Genomic DNA, 19,290 nt, shown 5'->3' on the forward strand with positions numbered 1-19,290 from the left:
TTATTAAAAATATATATATATATTTAATTATATATTTTGAAAATTTAATTATTAGATTTCATATTATTTATATTTTTAACATACATGTCAAATTTCATGCCAATTAAATATTATTTATTAATCAATCTATAAACTTATTTTTTTTGTATAATTCTAGATTACAAAAAAAAAAAAAAATTCTAGATTACAAAAATTTGAAATTTAAATATTTGATTAATGACATAGCTATTGATATTGGATTTTTTAAAAAAAAATTGGAAGAAAATGTAATTCATTATTAGATTTGTTAGAATTCACATCCAATAAAAAAATATTGAGTAAAAGTTTAGCCATTGACTATAATCAACTTCTACATATATTCTTATAATAAAAAAAGTATACATATTAGGCAGCTTGTTTTGATTGGTATAAAGTATTGTGTTGTATTTTAGTAATATCTAATAACCAATGCTATAAAAATAAATAAAAAAATAAACCTAGAACTTTAAAGGGGGATGTATCAAGTTTTATATACACACACACTAGTATTATGCCCATGCAATGCATGGCTTAATAAAAAAATTATATATAAATTAAAATATAAATTTTTTATAATAAAATTTAATTTAAAAACAAATAAAATAGTAATTTTTAAAAATTATGGCAAGTTTTAAATTTTTAGAAGCTATTTGTAGTAAAATTTTAATTTGTTTATATATATGGCACTTAAAAATCTTTCCATTATACTTGCTAACACATGGAGTAGTAGAAGTGTTAACCATATACAAATTTCTTGCATATATAACCAAAAACAAATTCCATGAATTACAAAAATTGAAACAAATTTCATAAATTACAAAAATAAAGTATCTAGACTGCAATGTAATTGTAAATTTCATAGCCATTTTAACGTTGCCATAAGTGAGGAAATAATTAGCATAATCAATTAGGAACACCAAATCAAAAAATAATATCAATAATTAAGATGAATTGTATTATCTAAATTTTTTTAAATAAAAAATCATAGAATTTAAGTAATAATTGAACTGAGTTAATAGAAAAGTAGAAACACAATAAAATAAAATAAAAAAGATGGCTCTTCTCACATAAATCTCCTAATTTCATATTGTAGATAAGTTCCATCCCAAATAGATTTGGTGAAAAAATTTCTTGTATATATGACCAAACTAAATATTCCATAAATTACAACAAAAAAAAAAAAGTATCTAGACATTCTAGGGTACCACATTCAAAAATAGATAAATAAAGGTACATAAAGAGAAAAAAAAAAATATATATATATATATATATTGTATTGCAATGTAAATGTAAAAGTTTAGTTATGAATTACCCGTGTGTAGCCATTTTGATATTGACATTCATGTCTAGCCATTTTGAAATTGCCCTTAGTGAGGAAATAATCTACACAATCAATTAAGAACACCAAATTAAAAAAATATGTCACTAATTAAGATGAATTGCATTATCTAAAATACTTTATAAAAAATAGAATTTAAGCAATAATTGAACTACGTCAATTGAAAAATAGATACACAATGAATAAAAAATAAAAGACGAAACTACACTATTAGTCCCTAAAGTTTGCCTGTTAAGCGCTTTTAATCCCTGAAGTTTCAATGGAACGCTATTAGTCCCCAAAGTTTTAAAACTAAACACAATTACTCACTTCACTAACTTCTAGTAGTTTCTTTGCTTTCTTGTCTAACAGAAGAATGAGCAGGCATATTTTTAATGATGTCATGATGTGGTATCCCTGTCATATCAGCTGCAATGTCTAAAAGCAAAATCGTTGCAATGTAATTTAAGTGGCCGAATCAAAATTTGACACTTCATTTAAAAATACACCTAAAACCAAGTCTCCAAAATTCTAACGGAACCTTAAAATCTCTTTTCCTATTTGGTACTCCTTTCTCTCTCTGTAAATTTTAGCCAAACATGAAACATCAGATAGATACAGGAAACAAGGAGGACTCAAGACAGCAGCCACTTGATTTGGATCAAAGTCTCCAAAGACCTTCAGATCTTCAAAGAGATGCAGCACACTTGAAGTCTTATAAGATCCTAAAGTAAAACATTCACGAAGCCCAATTTTTAGCGTATAAATCTCAGGAAAGCAACGCTCAAAGAATTTACCTGGATTGTCATAGTTTTCTTGTTCAACTCAAGCTGAATTCTTTCGCAGATATTAGGCCAATGATTAAGTCAAATACCAAGACAAATTATATAATATTAAAAAAAAAAAGAGATATAGATGGAGAAAATGAAAGGGTCCTATTGGGTTACTGAGAAATTTAATTTTAAATGTTCACAGCAAGAGATCTGCTCCAGGTATTGCATATATGTAGGACTATGTAGGTTGTGCACTGATGTGTGGAACTCTCGCTTGCGGATCTCCTTGTCTTGCTGTCTCTAGAGATTTTTGACATGGATTTCATTGAAGTTGCACATAGAGAGAATGAGAGGTAATGGAGAGAGAGGGGTAAAAAGAGGAGAGACTTTTGGGATTTTTTTAAATAAAAAATGTTGTCATGTCATTAAAAGGATGCCTACTCATTTATTCATTAGATGCATAAGCACAAAACTAACAGTAGTTAATGGAGAGACCAATTGTGTTTAGTTTTGAAATTTTAAGGACTAATAATGCTTAATTAAAACGTTAGGGAGTAAATGCCTTCAGTAAGTAAACTTCAGGACTAATAATATAGTTTTGCCAAAATAAAAAGAAGATAGCTATTATGAATAGAGATGAATAAATTAGAGTAAACAAATACATAGAGAAGAAGAGATGAATAGAGAAAAAAAAAAGGGTATGGTTATATGAATTATTTGATATATATATATATATATATATATATATATATATATATGTCCACTCCACATAAAAGAAGTTGATATGAACAAAAAATCTAATGTTAGTCTAATTTGTAGAGGTGTGAAGTTAAAATCTAAATGTTAGAAGTCTCAAAAAAAGATACCATCAAATATGTACCATAACAAAAGTTAAGAAAATCCCAAGAACCATATTCGAGCACAACGGATTCAACTCTTTGGAATAAAAAAAACCCTGCAATCCAAATTTCTGAGTTTTGTACAGCCTAGACTTTCTCAAAAACTTCATTCTATTAAATTATAAACAAACATTATTGTAGCTTTTAGATTGAGGAAGACAGAAATTTACCTGAGAGGGATGGATTGCAGCATGCCGTGTATATAGAATGAAAGTGTGAAATTGATATCATTCCCTTGTAGCAATGGAATTGTTTTACGTATCATTATATCAAAATCCAATAACTGATCTACTTTAAATAGTGCTATATTCACACGTACTTGTAAGAGAAGTAGAGTTCCAGTTAAACTTTATTACATAAAATCCCATTAGGAAGATGATATTTGATTAGAAGAAAGAGATAATGTAACTTTAGAATATTTATTATAGGTAATTAAGTTGTATCAATTATTTAATTGTATTTTTCTTTTTTAATTGTTTTTATCTAAATATTTTAAAAAGAAAAAAAAAAGAAAAAAGAAGAAGAACAAATTGACAAATTGTCGAAATCAAAAAAATGGGAAAAAAGGAAGAATAATTTTTTTTTTTTTTTTTTTAAAGAAGAACAAATTGACAAACTGTAGAAATAAAAAATTGGGGAAAAAAAGAAGAATAATTTTTTTTAATGCACAGGAAGAAGTTAAATTGATATTAAATTATTAAGTTTTTGTGTCTATCAAACTTTATCCAAAGAAGTGATTTCAAATTAAATTTTTTATTAACTTAGAAATTATAGGAGAAAAAGATAAGAACAAAAGAATATATATATATATATATATATATTTTTTTTTTTAATCTATAAAAAATTCAGCAATTTAGTGAAGTCACTTATGTGACGTTTGGTACGGGGAATCCACATTACTCTTGGCATCTAGATTCCCAGGAATGTGATTCCTAGGAATCACATTCCTAGGAATGTAGCTATTCCTATGTTTGGTTTTATTGGGAGATTCCCAGGAATGTGAGATGATAATGTTTGGTGTATTATTAGGAATCTTAAATGAATTATTTGTTTTTCCCATTTTGTCCTTAGATTTGAATGTGAAGTACCAAGCCCATTAAAAAAAAAATCTTCCTTTAAATAAATAATGAAAAAATATATATAAACTATTAATTAGTCCTTTAAAAAAATATCTTACTCTAAATAGATAGATAAAAAACATTATATAAACTATCAATTAGCAACACATTCATTAAAACTGTGATCTAACGTTTCAAAATGACAAGAATAATACAAAAATAACTATTAGCAGAGTTATTTATTTTGTTTATGTTGTTTTGGCAGGAAAAGATAAAGACAAGAGAGAAGATATTGATAATTTGTTTTATAGTTTATCTTAATTGCTTAAATGATAAGGAAAAAGGGTTAAAATTGTCAATTTATAAAAAATACAATTTTTTTTAAGTTTTGGAATTTGGATTCCCACCTGTTTTAAAGGGAATCCACATTCCTACTGAGAGGGGTTTAAGGATTCTCCTGGCATCTAATTCCCTAGCGTAATTTGCAACCAAACATGAGAATCTTTAAACATTCCTGGGAATCCTAAAACATTACCCCGTACCAAACGCCACCTTAGTGTAACCACGGTTTCTAAACTCAACTTTTATTATATAGTATATGATATGATATAAAGTTAAGTTTATCGTCTAAGACCAACGATGCAAGAATGTTGGGGGAGCAAACAAGTTGAACAAAAAAAGCATTAAATTAAATGGGTCATTCATTTGTTAAAAGTTGCTCTTGGAGTGCTTTATATATATATATATATATATATATATATATATAGAGAGAGAGAGAGAGAGAGAGAGAGTATTCCCCTTGCTCTATAGAAGAGCTTTTTTTAGGTTCAGGTTGTTTGTTAAACTTGACTTCTGCATTCTCTCAAAAAAAAAAAAAAAAGCTTTGGCTTCTCCAAGACTGACTGAACCTTCACTGGGGAAGAAGATGATCATGAAAATAGTGCAAAACATAACATATGGTGTATATTTATAGTGATTAGGTCCACAACATAACTGGGGAGTTCTTGAGAACAAGTGGTTTGACTTGATGGCGGCTAATACAAGTATCTATGATTTTGTGTTTCTCAAAAATAAAAAAGGAAGAAAAGAAAACCAAAAGTATTACAGTGATATTGGTATTCTCATAACTATATTCTCATAACGGGGTCTTTAAGCCAATTATTAATAGATTATATAAGAAAATTTTTGATATAATTTTTATGAAAAATATACAAAATTGTCAAAATATTAATTTTTTTATAAAAAAATTTCTAAAATAGTTCTCTAAAAAATACATCTTAAAACATCCGTTAATTTTTCCAAATTCTAAATCACACCTCAATATCTATGGAAAAAATTGTGAAAAAAGAAGAAGATGGATACCTCTAACATTATCTTCAATTAAATGCACTGCATGTTATACTAGTCCTTGGGCTTAGCAATTGAAGGACCCAACGAACCTCTCTCTGTATTTGGACATAAACTAATCAATAGTGTGCGTTTGGCAAAGCCCAAATGACAATAAATAAATATTAAAAAAAAAAAACCGTTTTTTGTGTGGACTTTCTGAACTTATTTTGAGTCTTTGACAGGTTCCACACCAAAGAAAAATTTTCCCTCTCATTTTCCAAAATTCTTTCAGTCAACAAACAATCAACGAAACACACTCAAATGCACTCATAACTCATAAGTAATACTGCATCAGTAAGTTTGAATGGTTTTTGGCTAAGCCTTTTAGCCTAAATGCTGTCCATAGAGTTAGTGAGTCACACCCATTATTTGTCCAATTCAATAATAGATACGCTATATTGTTATAGGTTTTCTAATTTCTAACATTAAAACACCCTACTGTTTCTTATCCATAGAAGTTATATTTTGTTGTTCAAATTAGTCTTAAGTATTGTACATTGGATTCTCAAAAAAAAAAAAAAAAGTATTGTACATTGTGTGTATGCAAAAACATGTGTATATCTACGTATGTTCACGAGTGTATGGAGATATATAAATACTAATAAAATTTTCCACTGAAGTCAAATTTATTTCTTCACTACTAGTGGCACCTGGAAAGGAGTCTGGCAAGCAAAGATGATGTCCCAAACTGCCCAAGCCACTTTGGTCAAATCAAAATTATCATCAATGTCTTACTTATTCTTTTTTTTTTTTTTTTTTGGTTGTGTTTACGGGCACCCTGCGGTGTCCATTAACCACAAAATTTTTTTACTTTTTCTGATTCAAGTTTTGTACTTTTTTGCTATTCATATCATTTTTTTCAGCTTTGTAGTACTATTCAGAATCTTTTTTTTCTTTTTCTAACATATTATTTTTTGTCTTTTCTGCCCTTAACCAGCACCGGCTGGTTAACATTATCCTTTTTTTTAAGAGTTTTAATTTATAACATTCACTCTTAATGATAACTCTTTATTATTAGACCAAGACACTAATTGATTTTTTGTGTAGGCAATGATTGAACCCCAGTTTTCTTATTCACGTCATAGATCTTACCAGTTGAGCTAACTGAAACCGACGCCTTATTTATTCTATGTTTGTTTTTATTCTGTCCAAATTATATGCAAAACAATTGACCAACTGCTTCGGGACTTCCTATGGGGCTTCTAAGACAATATGAGACATCATAAATCATGGGAAGATTTAAGCAAACCTAAAACGATCAAGAGATATCAACAAAGCATTAGTGGCCAAACTTGTATGGCATCGCATGTACTAACATAACAAGACAAAATATGGATAAGAATCTTTTATGCAAAATATTTGAATAACACTTCTATGCTCAAAGCATTAACGAAAAACTTGAACCTTTAATACTCGCTACCCAGTGATTATTTTTTACCATTAGGTTAAGATACTGATGAATTTATTTTAGGCATTAATGGATTCAATCATAACTCACTTATTCGTAGGTTTTACCAATTAATCTAATTGATCAACAACAGTAACAACAACAAAATCTTTATCTCAAAATTTTGGAGTTAGCTATAGATTTAATTAATCTAACTAAACTCCATTGAAAAATCCAAATGGGTAAAATATAAAAACAATCATTGATATTCAAGCTAATACCATGTATTACCATAACTTTTCAACAATATCAAATTTGTTGTCTAAGTACAAAGCCATCAAGACACTTTTTTCGTGCATATAATTACCATAATATAGTCACTGTAACTTTTACTGTTCCCAGAATTCGCTTTAGGCATTTCCTACATAGCTTAAGTGAAGGGAAAGAAAGCCTATTGACCTGATAAATACAAACAAACATGAGACAACATATATATTTAAGAAAAAGTCGTGTTAAGTGTAGTCTTGTAACATAAGGGATTAGCCTAAAATTGTAAGTTTTAGTTAGCTTAACTAGTATAATCTCTACCACCATGCACCCTTGGTACGATAATCACTTCACAAGTGTATAAGTGCTTATAGGATGTAGAGGGTAAATGTCACGGTTTAAGTCTCATACACACTTAGATTAGACTAAAGTATAATTTCTATCTTGTGAAAAAAAAAAGATTAGTAAAATTTCTTGTCGTCAAATAAGAGATACGAGCTCCAATTTTTGCATTGAAAAATATCGATAAAAAAACTATCTCTAAACAAAAATACCGATCAAAATTAAATGATTTATTTGCAGATGCACGATGTTACTTAGTCGTGGCCCAACTTTGATACTTCTAAAAAGCAATGCACCAAAAGGCCCAAACAAACAAACAAAAAAATCCAACCCAACAACCAACAACGACTATCTATCAGAATTCAGAACTCAGATAAAAAGAACCGACCCGGATTCGGAAACGAACCGTCCTGTTCAAAGATCTCCTTCATCCACACCGGATCCAGATTGGGCCTTTTCAGGGAAAAAGTCTCATCTTCATTTGCCCCCCCAAACCCTAACTACCCGCACGTGCAACGGCACCTTTCTTTGAGGACAACTCCCACGTGCCGGACTCAACTGCAGCTCTCAAATCGGAATAGAGAGAGAGAGACATAGAGATAGAGAGAGAGAGGTAGAGATAGAGATACATAGATATAGAGAGAGAAAATTCACGGAAGAACACTCAGAGATTTCACATTATTATTATTAAGCTCCACAGCAATTACCAGACGAAGGCTTTTCGAAACCCTAGTCTCTCTCTCTCTCTCAGTCTCTCCCTCTCTCTCACTCCTCTGCATTTCTGATTTCGCCCTCGTCGTCTTCAAGGTACACATATACGTTTTGTGCGTGTTCGAAGTGATTTTGATTCTCGCAATTGCTAAAGTTTATTGGTTCATTATCTACGTTCAAATGGATTTGATGAGTAATAGTTATGCGCTTGATTTGATTGGAAATGAGTGGGATTTTACTAATTTTTCTTTGTTTTTTAGTTCTTGAATTTCATTTCACGGTTAATATGTATGTATTTTGGTTTTGGTGCAGAGTAGTTGTGATATTTAGGTAATTAAATTATGAATGAAAGTATGCAACTAAGGCATTTGTTTAAATTACAATAATGAAGAATGTGTGGTGAAAATTGAAAACCTAATCTGTACTTTTTTGAGGTCACCATCACTGGCTTTTGATAGATAGGGATTATGTACAAGTACTTTAGGTGAGAATTTCTGAATACTTTGTATGCATAGTTGTTAGTATCTGTGTTGCATAGCTATGGTGATGAAGTTGAATAGGGCAAGATGATGAATATGGTGAAAACGAAATTATTATTTTGGTTTATATAGCATGAATGATCAATTTCGAGTTTAATCAATTTGAACGTGGATTTTATAAATATATAGTTTTAATTTGATTTATTTAGTTAAATATTATTACATATTTGACGATTAAATTAGTCATTAATTGAATATATTTCAAATTTATACTAAATAGACCTTTAGTCTATGCATATCTATAACTTTTTAATAAATTTTATATAGTGTAGGTATCTTACAATACACAATATGAAAAAGTAATTCATAATATAGTTTGTTTTTTAAAAACTATGTTTTTTGTTTATATGAAAAGTCAAAAGTAAAGGCATGCTTACTAGAAAGGTAATTGAAAATGGCCATAGATAAGGTCAAGTGACAGAGAAGTATCAATGGAGCCAACCCCAATTAGTTGGGATTTTAGTTGAGTCGATACGCACAGTTCCTAGTATTGGTTGTTTATGGCTAGGACTACTAGGGTGTTTAATCCCATTCACTCCCCTAGACTTTGTCTCTCAGTGTCAATGTCAGCCCAAAAAGTGCTTTCGCCATTGTTGTTCTTTCCAATCTATATGCAGTTCACTGCTCCACTGGAAATTCACTCTATCCCTACTGTACTCCAGCTTGGTTAGTTGGTTGTTTCCACAGTTAATGGACAATATGTTACAATTCTACTTCTCATCTAGAGTATGTTTAATAATCTACATAGGAACATATAAAGAAGACTATGCAAAGTGAGAAAATTTCAAATAACAAAATGTTATTACAAATGTGGAATTGGACTGGAGTTTGATTCTCCCTTTTGATTTTTTTTTTTTAATTAAGATGTCATTTATCTTTTTTTAATTGATTCTGACATTTGTCTGTTCTGTTTTAATTTCAGGCATAAAAACATATAGGGTACTGCTTATCTTGTTTTGGGATTTACAGCTGAGTACAACATCTGAGGAAGCTGTCTGAGAAGAAGGCTTACACACGTGTTACTGAGATTCAATGTTGCATGTTTTGGAAAGCACTGAAAAAGAGTTTGTACCATCATCACAAAGTTAAGAGCTTGAATAAAGGGCATCTTTTGTTTGCTTTGTCACTTCCTTGTTTTTACTGGAGGTGCAAAGTTCAATTCTTAATAAATTTGCATTGCCCTTGTCAAATGTCCGAAGGTGCCATGGCAGTAGTTAAACCTGAGGTATGTTCTTTTATTGCTATTTTGATTATTTTAGATGAATTATGCTGATAAAAATTAGATTAATTCATTTTGGGTAAATTACTTAACCCCCTCCATATAGTTTGGATGTGATTTCAAATTAAAGCCTGAATTTTAGAAAGTTTCAATTAAAACCCTAAAGTTTTAAAATTATTTCAATTCATCTCCTCTTTGAGTTGCTTTTAACTACAAGAAACAACAATTCATATAAGATGTAATTAGAACCTATATGGATATGAAAAATTCATCAATGTGAACCATAAATGTTATTTTGGCATAATCTAATGAAGATGCCTACCTTTTTATGTGATTGGTTTTTGAAGGCCTCAAATGCAATTTACTTGAGTTTCTGTTATATTTAGTTAATACTTAATAGTGACTCACTCAGAGGGCCAATTAAAACAATTTAGCAAGTTCAGGATTTTAATTGAAACTTCTGTCTACGGTTTCATTTGAAACCACCCCAAACTACTGGGGAAATTGTGTAATTTACCCATCATTTTTTGAAGATGTGTATATATATATATATAATTTTTTTTTTTTCCCATTAGTTTGTTGTGGACCCGAGGCATTTTTCACACACACTTGCATAAATATTACAACAACAACAAAATCTTAGTTCCATAATTATGGGTCGGTTATGGATCCTCAATAGACTAATTAAGATCATTCACCTATATTCTTCTCCGCCATTCTATCCTATGATCATGCTATATGCCACCTCCTTATATAACATGTATTTTTTACTACTTTTATTTGTTTTATTTTGGGTTTTACTCTACTCTAGTTCATTCTCTCAACTTGAATCAAATCACTCTTTCTCACTTGTGCATTTAAGTTTAACGCTATTCTTTGCACATGACCAAACTATCTCAAGCGACTCTCACTTATCTTTTCATCTATGGGAGTTGTCCTTATTTTTAATAAAATTTCTTCATTTTGTATCATGTCTTTCCTTATATGTCCACTTATCTTTCTTAACATTTTCATTTTAGATATGCTCATTTTATGAATATGTTAATTTATAGCCTAACATCTACTACCATATAGTATGGCTAGTCTTATAGCAGTCTTGTAAAACTCTTTCTTCAACTTATAAGTATTCTATGGTTATTGATCAGATTATACACTTCTGAAGTGATTTTCCACTTCATCCACATATCCTATGATTCACACCCTCTTTGATCTCACCATCTTTCTGAATTATTGATCCAAGATATCGAATGCACTTATTCTTTGGTATCTCTTGACCATCAAGTTTTACAACTCCTTCATCTTCATTTCTCTTGTGATCTTCGATGGTATTATTTTTAGGAGGAGGAGGAAGGGAAGTACATATATAGTTACATGCATTAATATTTAAACATTATTTGTCAAATTAATACCATAGCATTGTTAAATTTTACATTTAAGTTATTGTTGCCCCTTTGATTAGAAATTAATATTTTCTGCCATAGGCAGAACCCAATTGGGGATGACAGCATGATGCACTCAGGTCAAGCTTAGAGCTTAGTTTATTTTTGTGGTCCTTTTGATCTTCTTGTCTTACGTAGTTCTGTTTATGGTTTATGATATTGTGTATTCAGATGAAGTCTTACATCTGGCTTCAAACTGCTGATGGTTCAATCCAACAAGTAGAAGAAGAGGTCGCCATGTTTTGCCCCATGATATGTCGAGAAGTAATTCAGACAGGCACGGGATCTTCCAAGAACTATGCCATATCACTTCCACAGCGAGTCAATCCTGCTATATTGGGCTTAATTCTTGATTATTGTCGATTTCACCAAGTACCAGGTCGTTCTAATAAGGTCTGATACACTGTTTGACTCTCTTGTGATTTATTTTTTTTTCTTAGATAAAATTTATTCTCCAATTAAGTTATTATCTTGAATATGTTAATTTGTTTTTTTTCCAGTCACCTGAATGGACCAAAGAAACATCTTCTTTCTTCAACAATTTTTGATCTCTAGTGGACCTCTCAATAGGATTTGAACTCAGATGAATTTCTAACATATTTGTAGTTATGGATTCTCTGATTTTTAAAAATAAAATTTAAGAAATAAAAAACTTTTTATGCCCTGCAGGGAGGTTTTCATACCATCATGTTTGTTGTGAACTTATTATTTTTAATTATATTTGCGTACAGTAGAGTGTTAATTAGATGTCATAGCTTATAACTGAATAGTTTAATAAAATTGTCTGCTCGATTTTTTTATTATAGGAGCGCAAAACTTTTGATGAGAAGTTTATTCGGATGGATACAAAAAGATTGTGTGAGTTGACATCGGCCGCTGACAGCCTCCAATTAAAGCCTTTAGTAGATCTCACCAGCCGAGCACTTGCTCGAATTATTGAAGGAAAAACTCCTGAGGAGATACGTGAAACATTTCATTTACCCGATGACCTTACAGAGGTGTGTGTTGCTAGCTAAAGTCATGTTTTTAACATCTACAATGCTTGTGGTTTTCATGTTGATTTTGTTTTCTCCAGGAGGAAAAGTTAGAGCCCTTAAGAAACATAACTGACGATCCACGTATCCGGCTTCTGAATCGATTGTACGCAAGAAAGAGGAAAGAATTAAAAGAGAGAGAGAAATTGAAGGTGTTTGCTCTTACTCATTTCCTTTCTCTTTTCTGCCTTTATTATATCTGAGTTCAATTTATGTGCTAAATTTATAGTTCTTGCTGTATATGAATTTGATGTTTCAATTGAAATGGTTATATTCCAAAATTGTGGATTCTCAAATGATCATGTATATATGTTAGCATTAATAGCAAACGGATTCCATTTGTTTCAGAATGTAGAAGTTGAAGAGGAGCGTGTGGATGACCGCTCAGTTGATGATCTCCTGTCATTTATAAATGGTGGAGATGGAGGTATATGAGAGAATTGATCTTTTTTCCATTAAATTGTTAGATAGTTTGCCTCTCTTCTTCTTATCTGTGAGGTTCTAAGCTCTTGCGACTTATCCGTTTGTTAACAAATTCCTGAACTGTCAGACTTTGCAGTGGTGCCACCATTAATTAATTGCAAAAAGTAATTTATGATTTGGATTGTGTATTTGCTCCCTTCTTTTTGAAGATATTCAAACCTCCCTGTAAAATTGATTTGCATCTCTTCTGGTTCTAAAGGCAAGCATTACACAGTGGATGGGTTTTTGAGTTTTCAAACTTTACTGTGACTAAAAATAGAAGGGAGAAGTTTATTTTATATATGTTAAAAAATAGATTTTAAGACATTAAATCCGTGAAAATTTCATGGGTTTTTGTTATATTAAATTACTTAGAGAACCTTGTGCCATGGTTCACAGTAACTCTCAATCTTGTTTGACTTGTTCAGGACCTAGATTTGCACATAAGCCTTAGATATTATTGAAACTTATTATTAGAGATGGAAGAAACAAATTTCAGTCTATAATTGCATTCACACATAGATCAGTTGATTAAAGTTGGGATATTTGTTATTGTTTCAAGACTCTACTGGGTAACAAGTGGTTTTTTTTAGAAATCATGAGTATAATGAGAGTCATTTTTGAGCAATTTGAGTTGAATTAAAGAGGCCGCTTTTGAATTTTAATTTAATTTAATTTTGTTTGACAGTCAGAGATTTTGAAGTAATATACTGTTGAACATGTTAAGCATTTTAGAGGGCAAGTCTGTGGAGCTTGTTTTTTAGGAGGTTCTATATCATTCTGTATCCATTCTATTTAGAATTTTTATTGATGAGATTTATCCTATCCCTTCTTGTTATGGAACTCTATGGTATCTGTGGTTACACATTTACCTCTGTTTAAAATGAGAATCAATCTCCCAGTTGAAGCAACTATTTTACAAGAAGCTGGGAATGAGAATCAAGTATGATGATACACTATATTTAGCACAGTGGATGGATTTTAGATGACTGATCTAAGAGAATTGTCAATTTAAAATAATAAAAAAATAGAACCGTCTGCATTTCATAATTGTTGATAATTGTTGTTAAATTTGAACAGTTTACATTATTTATGTTTTCTCTGGTATTTGATGTCATTCATTTATAAAATTTATATAGTTTGCTGATCATGCTATAGCCAAGGTTAAACCATTGCGTGGTGAAAATTCTGATTTTGACACAACTACAACTTTTGCGTTGTAGTTATAAATAGATTTGTTCTTTTGCATGTGCTGTGTACCTGTGTCCTGAAGTAATCATATCCTTGAGGTTTTTGATTTTAATAGATGCTTCAGTTCGTTGATTTCTTGGTGATACTTCATGAAGTAGTTGCTTTTGTCTCTGCATTCAGTGGCTTGTTGGAATATTTAAGAGTACGTATTCTATATAACCAGTTTTGTTATTTCTTGCGTTACTTTACATAATCTATTCTGTTTTGCAGATACAAAAGGGACTAGAACCAATAAGAATAAAAAGAAAAATCGGAGGAGAAAAGATCAATCAAAGGACTCTTGTTTAAATAGTGTAAATGGAAACCATAATGAGGTTGGCACCTCTCCCCCCCCCCCCCTCTCTCTCTCTCTCTCTCTCTCTCTCTGAGTGTGCTGTGCACGTGTATTCGTGTTCACGTATGTGTATTACTATGAGGTTCTCTATTTATAATTTTTTCTATTTTTTATTACTTAAAAATGTTCTCATAGTTGAATTGCTGGTATCTTTTGATGTTTTAGGAGATGCATGATCTTCATTCTGCTTGCCATGATGGTGAGGGTAACAATGGTTTGTTGGCCTCTGCCAGTACAAGTTCAAAGTTGCAAGATTCTGCAGCTGTGACATTTTCCTCAAAACTTGAGTTTGATGATGGTGATATTGATGATGATTTAGATCCTGCAATGAAGGAGGAACTTGACAGGTATGATGAATATGTGTCTTGATTAAGATAATGAGTTCGACTTTTGGCTTTAATTGGATGTTTCAACTTTCAATTTTGTTCATTGTATTTCCTGATGAAACCAGAAAATTATTTATATTTATAGGACTGCCAGTAATAGTACTAACTCAATGCTTGAGAAGTGAATGCCAAAATAATCTTTGTTTATTAGAAAAGCTGGTTTGCTTCTTAACTTCCACTGCGGCATTGGTTCTAGTCCAAAATTTTCAATGTATTGCAATTCAGCTTTTACTTTTTTTTCTTAAAGGTCTTGGGGGAACACTTCTGGTTGTTCATTTTTTGTTTTAATGATTGCTACTGGTTGTTTATAGCCTGTGAAAGTATTCTTCTTATTCTTTTTTAATAAATTTTTTGGGGTCCACCTGCCTCCTTCCTTCCCTTTTCTTTCTCTTCTGCTCATGTCTCATTTGACGCCCCATTCCTTGATTAAAAGGTTATTTTTCTTTAATGTTCTCTCATCGAAGTTTGTATTTTATTTTTCCATATAGGGAGGTGGAGGATTTTGCGCGAAGATTGAATTCAGTTTGGCCAGAGAGGATGCAGGAACTTTTTCAAGGAAGAAAGCTTGTTCCTATTTCTTTAAATGGCAATTCTTCCATGAGTAGATACACAAGTAGGTTCCTTCTCCAAGTTTCGTTTATACTTGGAATTGATGCCCCCAGTCTCCTAGTCTTCATTGCTTCCATCACCCCCCCCCCCCCTGTTTTGGAATATTTCAGTATTGAGCTAGTTTGATATTTATCATTTGTTAATGTGAACAGGTTTGGACCAGAGATAATGAGCCAATGCTGGATAAATTGTTCCTTAAAATGGTCAGCAGCTCGAGCGGTCTGGAGAAGATGCTAATGTGGTAGCATGCTGCTGTCAAAAGGTAGAAGAGTTGACATTTTTTTGGTGTGGCACCATGTGAGTATTTTTGTTTGTTTTACCATCACCAAAATGCCGGGTGTCTTGTATGTTGGAAAGAAGAAGAAGAAAAAAAAAAAAAAGAGGGAGAAAGAAGGTTAAAAGGAATAAATATTTCTTAAGTAGGCAAATCAAGCATAATTGGTTTATTTCTCTTGACCTTATTTGTTGTGTCAGGTGGGTTTGTGACCTTTCAGGCTTTGACCAATTGTCATTGGCTAGACCCTGTTAGTTTCTTGAGATTCTCTGTTAATTTCACAAAAAATTTTCCTTTGTCGTCGTCCATTAGGGCCCCTGTGGGTAATTGCTATGTTAAGTTTTACGGACAATAAGTACTTTGAAGGAACGTGAGAGATGAAAATTGATTGTTTTAGAAGGGGCTATCTGAAATATATAAAATTTTGGATAAAATATTCATTGAGACTGGAAAATCCACAATATATATGATATGATATTATGACCCAGTCCATTTCAATTCGCACATCTTAGTATTATTACAACATACAAGGCTTGGGCAGAATGCATCCATGCAAATTCAAACAAAAAGATGTAACGCCTTTTTGTCTTAGGAAAACATGGTCTTTGTGTTAAATCGAAAACATGGTCTGTGTGTTAAATCACAAAGTGAATTATTGTGAACAGGTTTGGATGTGGTGGCATTGAATTTGGGTACGAAGTTATTAGGTGTACTTCACGTGCACGTATCTACACTACTCACTTGTCCGACTATCACTTGCGGTTACCAATAAGTCAATAACAACGGCACCGCTACTACTAGCAGGTCCCAATTCCCACGGTTCTTAACTCAGCTTTAACAATAAAATTATTATTTTCTGTTTGGCAAAATCTTTTTTTTTTTTTTTGTCTCATTAAAAAAAAAAGCAAAATTAACTTTTTAAATAATAATAAATTAAATTAACTTTAGCTTTTTGTTACACCTTTAGTATAAAAGCTATCAAAAACTGTACTTTTTTGTATAATATTTTACATCTCAGCTACCAAAAGCTACAAGTGCACAAACAGACACTCATCATCAATTCCATCAATCCTAGGAATGAAAACTTGGTGATCAAATTAATATTCTTGTAGTTGTAGATAGATTGCTTAACCAGCCTAGCTTGGATGAATCTCTATAACTTGGTGATCAAATATTCTTGTAGACGTAAATAGATTGCTTAACCAGCCAACTTGGATGAATATATGTGGGCGATCGTAACTAATCTTGTCGCAGATCATAATCAACTTTAAGAAAAAAATGGGACCAAGGATTTTTGTGTTGTGGACAAGGATATTTTGCATTTATATAACCCTAAAGACAATTTTGGAAGGGAAGTAGTTGAACTTAAACATATTCATTGGAACATCAAGAAATGTCAATTAAGTTACAAAATTTTTGGATGTATCTGTTAGAACACACTGAGAAGTGCTGGTTGGGTTACAATTTACAAAGACTCCGCAAGACAATAAGTTAATACTCATTAGCATCGGTAAAGCTTTAGAATTGAAGCGCAATATCTTAGTTTTTATATAAAATTGACAGTAGGCTAATTAACAATCTCAGTGTTGCTTATAGAAGGCTCGACCAAGTATTTGACTACATAGTACATACACAACCCAGCTTGAACATAATTTGATTGCATTCAAGCTAAGCTTTTTTTTTTTTTTGGAGAATGTATTCAAGCCAAGCTTGAATAAGGCTGATTGTTATTATTTTTATATACAAAATAAGGCTGATTGAGTTTCGGGTTAAATGCTAACGAGCTCTTTCTTAAATGATAGTGTACTACCTTCTCATATAATGAGTATACGAGCATGGTTATACACTTATGCTGGATTAGTTCACTTACATAATGTGGTAATTAAGTTCAGACCTTCAGTAATATTTGCCTCCCTGTTTTGAATTAGTTCACGGATGGTGTACCATATTTCTCATGATGGTAAATCAGCACAAAACATATGTAGAACCAGAACTTTATATTTCTAGAATAAAACTACATGTATTTATGGAGCACACCAACAAATCACTCGTTGAACTCTCAATAAGTCACAGAAACAAACTTACATCACATAGCGCTAACCATAAAAAAAAGAAAGAGCTCCAATCATTTTCAGTCTTTCACCTTATACGCAGAGTAATACCTCTTCAAAGCTTTCGGAAGATAGACAGGCAACAAGAACCCAAAAATATTGAAGGACCAAAACGCCATATTAGCAATGGCAAGCCCTCTCCCAACATACAATCTCCTTTTAGACCCTCCAAACTCTTCACCAACCTTTGAGAACTCACTCCTCAGCCAGTCATCAATGGTAAATAACCTCTTTGCATTATAGCACACCGGCACAAAAGCACGTACTGGCAATGAAAACCCGCCCGAGAATGTCACTCCTTCCATGAAAATTTGGCTTGATAGAAGAAAAACGTGTGGTGCTGCAGCCTTGATTCCTTGTTGATCACCTTCAAAGATGCCATGAAGTATATATGCTATGGGGAGGAAAAGACCAACGATTGCACCAACAAAAACATAGAGTCGAAGAATCTTGTTCTGAGGGCTAAAAACACTTGGTTCCTTTGAAGGGTGGAGGGGTGGGAATGCAACCTTTGAAATGAAGTACACGTAGAAGAAGGAAATGATGACAAAAGCAAAGTCCTCAGGGCTTACCATGCCACTGGCTGAGAAGATGATAATGACAGCAAGAGCATTGAGCTGACGGAGAGAGAGGAACCCAGCTTTGCGTGATGGGTATTTGGTGGTGGTGGTGTTGGTCTTCAAGGGATTTTGGTCATTGCTTTGTTTATTTTCATATTCTTGCTCTTTTGGGAGGCTAATATCATTGCAAGTTGGCCCAACCCCACCTGACATTTTCTCTCTTTCTGGGTGAGAAACTTGGATTAGGATATAGGGGAATTCTCTTGCTTGAAATTAAGAAAGGGAAAAAGAAAGAAATGGAACTAAGACAAAAGAAACTTGGGTTTGGATTTTCTTGCTTGAAAGTAAGGAATTTATTGAGCTGGGGATTCTCAGTTTTTTTGAAAAGAGATGGGAAACGAGAACAAAATTGAGGAGAGAAAATTAAAGGAGATGGAAGATAAGAAGTGAAGCGGTTAAGGTGAAGAAGGTGAACAAGTGGCAGTTTAATAGGAGATTAAGGAATGAAATGTATACGTGGCTTGTTATGTTGGGAAGAAAGAAAATGTGTGGTCTAAATCTTATCTCTTTGTGTTTTGTGGTCGCTGTTTGTCAGATCAGATGTCTCTGAGCTACTTACAAGCCATAGGATTCGGTGTAAATAGGGAGGTGGTACACGTTGAGATCTGGTGGAGGGTATTTCCCCTGATGTAATTCACCTTTTTTTTTTTTCACAAAATTTTTTTTTTATATATTTTTTACTTTTTGATTTTAACTTTATAACTCTTTTTTAATATATTTTATTAAATGGTCAAGATTGAAATTGCTTTTTCAAATTTTCAATCTCAACCATTGATTACAATTGCATCAGGTTCAATATCCTAAATATTGCACCTGATCTGAATCCATATATGTTGTATATGTTGTTTTT

At 31.8% G+C, this 19,290-nt stretch overlaps 2 protein-coding genes and 1 non-coding gene across 3 annotated transcripts; 1 reads left to right on the forward strand and 2 right to left on the reverse strand.

Annotated features, from left to right (window-relative positions):
• The first annotated feature begins 7,910 nt into the window (after positions 1-7,910).
• LOC142621023 (SKP1-like protein 21) lies at positions 7,911-16,242 on the forward strand. The gene is made up of 10 exons (XM_075794343.1): positions 7,911-8,258; positions 9,624-9,926; positions 11,531-11,752; positions 12,166-12,357; positions 12,435-12,545; positions 12,742-12,820; positions 14,317-14,420; positions 14,606-14,787; positions 15,315-15,439; positions 15,588-16,242. Exons 2-10 carry the CDS (start codon positions 9,741-9,743, stop codon positions 15,602-15,604), a joined length of 1,218 nt encoding a protein of 405 aa, XP_075650458.1. The 5' UTR covers positions 7,911-8,258; positions 9,624-9,740; the 3' UTR covers positions 15,605-16,242.
• Positions 9,141-9,438, reverse strand: LOC142621425 (18S ribosomal RNA). Its single transcript, XR_012841803.1, has one exon. It is a non-coding gene; the product is annotated as an 18S ribosomal RNA (ribosomal RNA).
• Positions 16,243-17,689: 1,447 nt separating the features above from the next.
• On the reverse strand, positions 17,690-18,987 carry LOC142619497 (uncharacterized). Its single transcript, XM_075792617.1, has one exon. It carries the CDS (start codon positions 18,591-18,593, stop codon positions 17,841-17,843), a length of 753 nt encoding a protein of 250 aa, XP_075648732.1. The 5' UTR covers positions 18,594-18,987; the 3' UTR covers positions 17,690-17,840.
• Positions 18,988-19,290: the final 303 nt, after the last annotated feature.

This window comes from Castanea sativa, chromosome 12, assembly GCF_040712315.1.
Source record: "Castanea sativa cultivar Marrone di Chiusa Pesio chromosome 12, ASM4071231v1".
Lineage (NCBI taxonomy): Eukaryota > Viridiplantae > Streptophyta > Magnoliopsida > Fagales > Fagaceae > Castanea > Castanea sativa.

Coding starts and splice junctions, on each gene's coding strand:
- LOC142619497 (XM_075792617.1), bottom strand. CDS start 18,593: ATGTCAGGTGGGGTTGGGCCAACTTGCAATGATATTAGCCTCCCAAAA.
- LOC142621023 (XM_075794343.1), top strand. CDS start 9,741: ATGTTTTGGAAAGCACTGAAAAAGAGTTTGTACCATCATCACAAAGTT. Junction 12,821..14,316: donor TATAAATGGTGGAGATGGAG/GTATATGAGAGA, acceptor TCTGTTTTGCAG/ATACAAAAGGGACTAGAACC. Junction 14,421..14,605: donor TAAATGGAAACCATAATGAG/GTTGGCACCTCT, acceptor TTGATGTTTTAG/GAGATGCATGATCTTCATTC.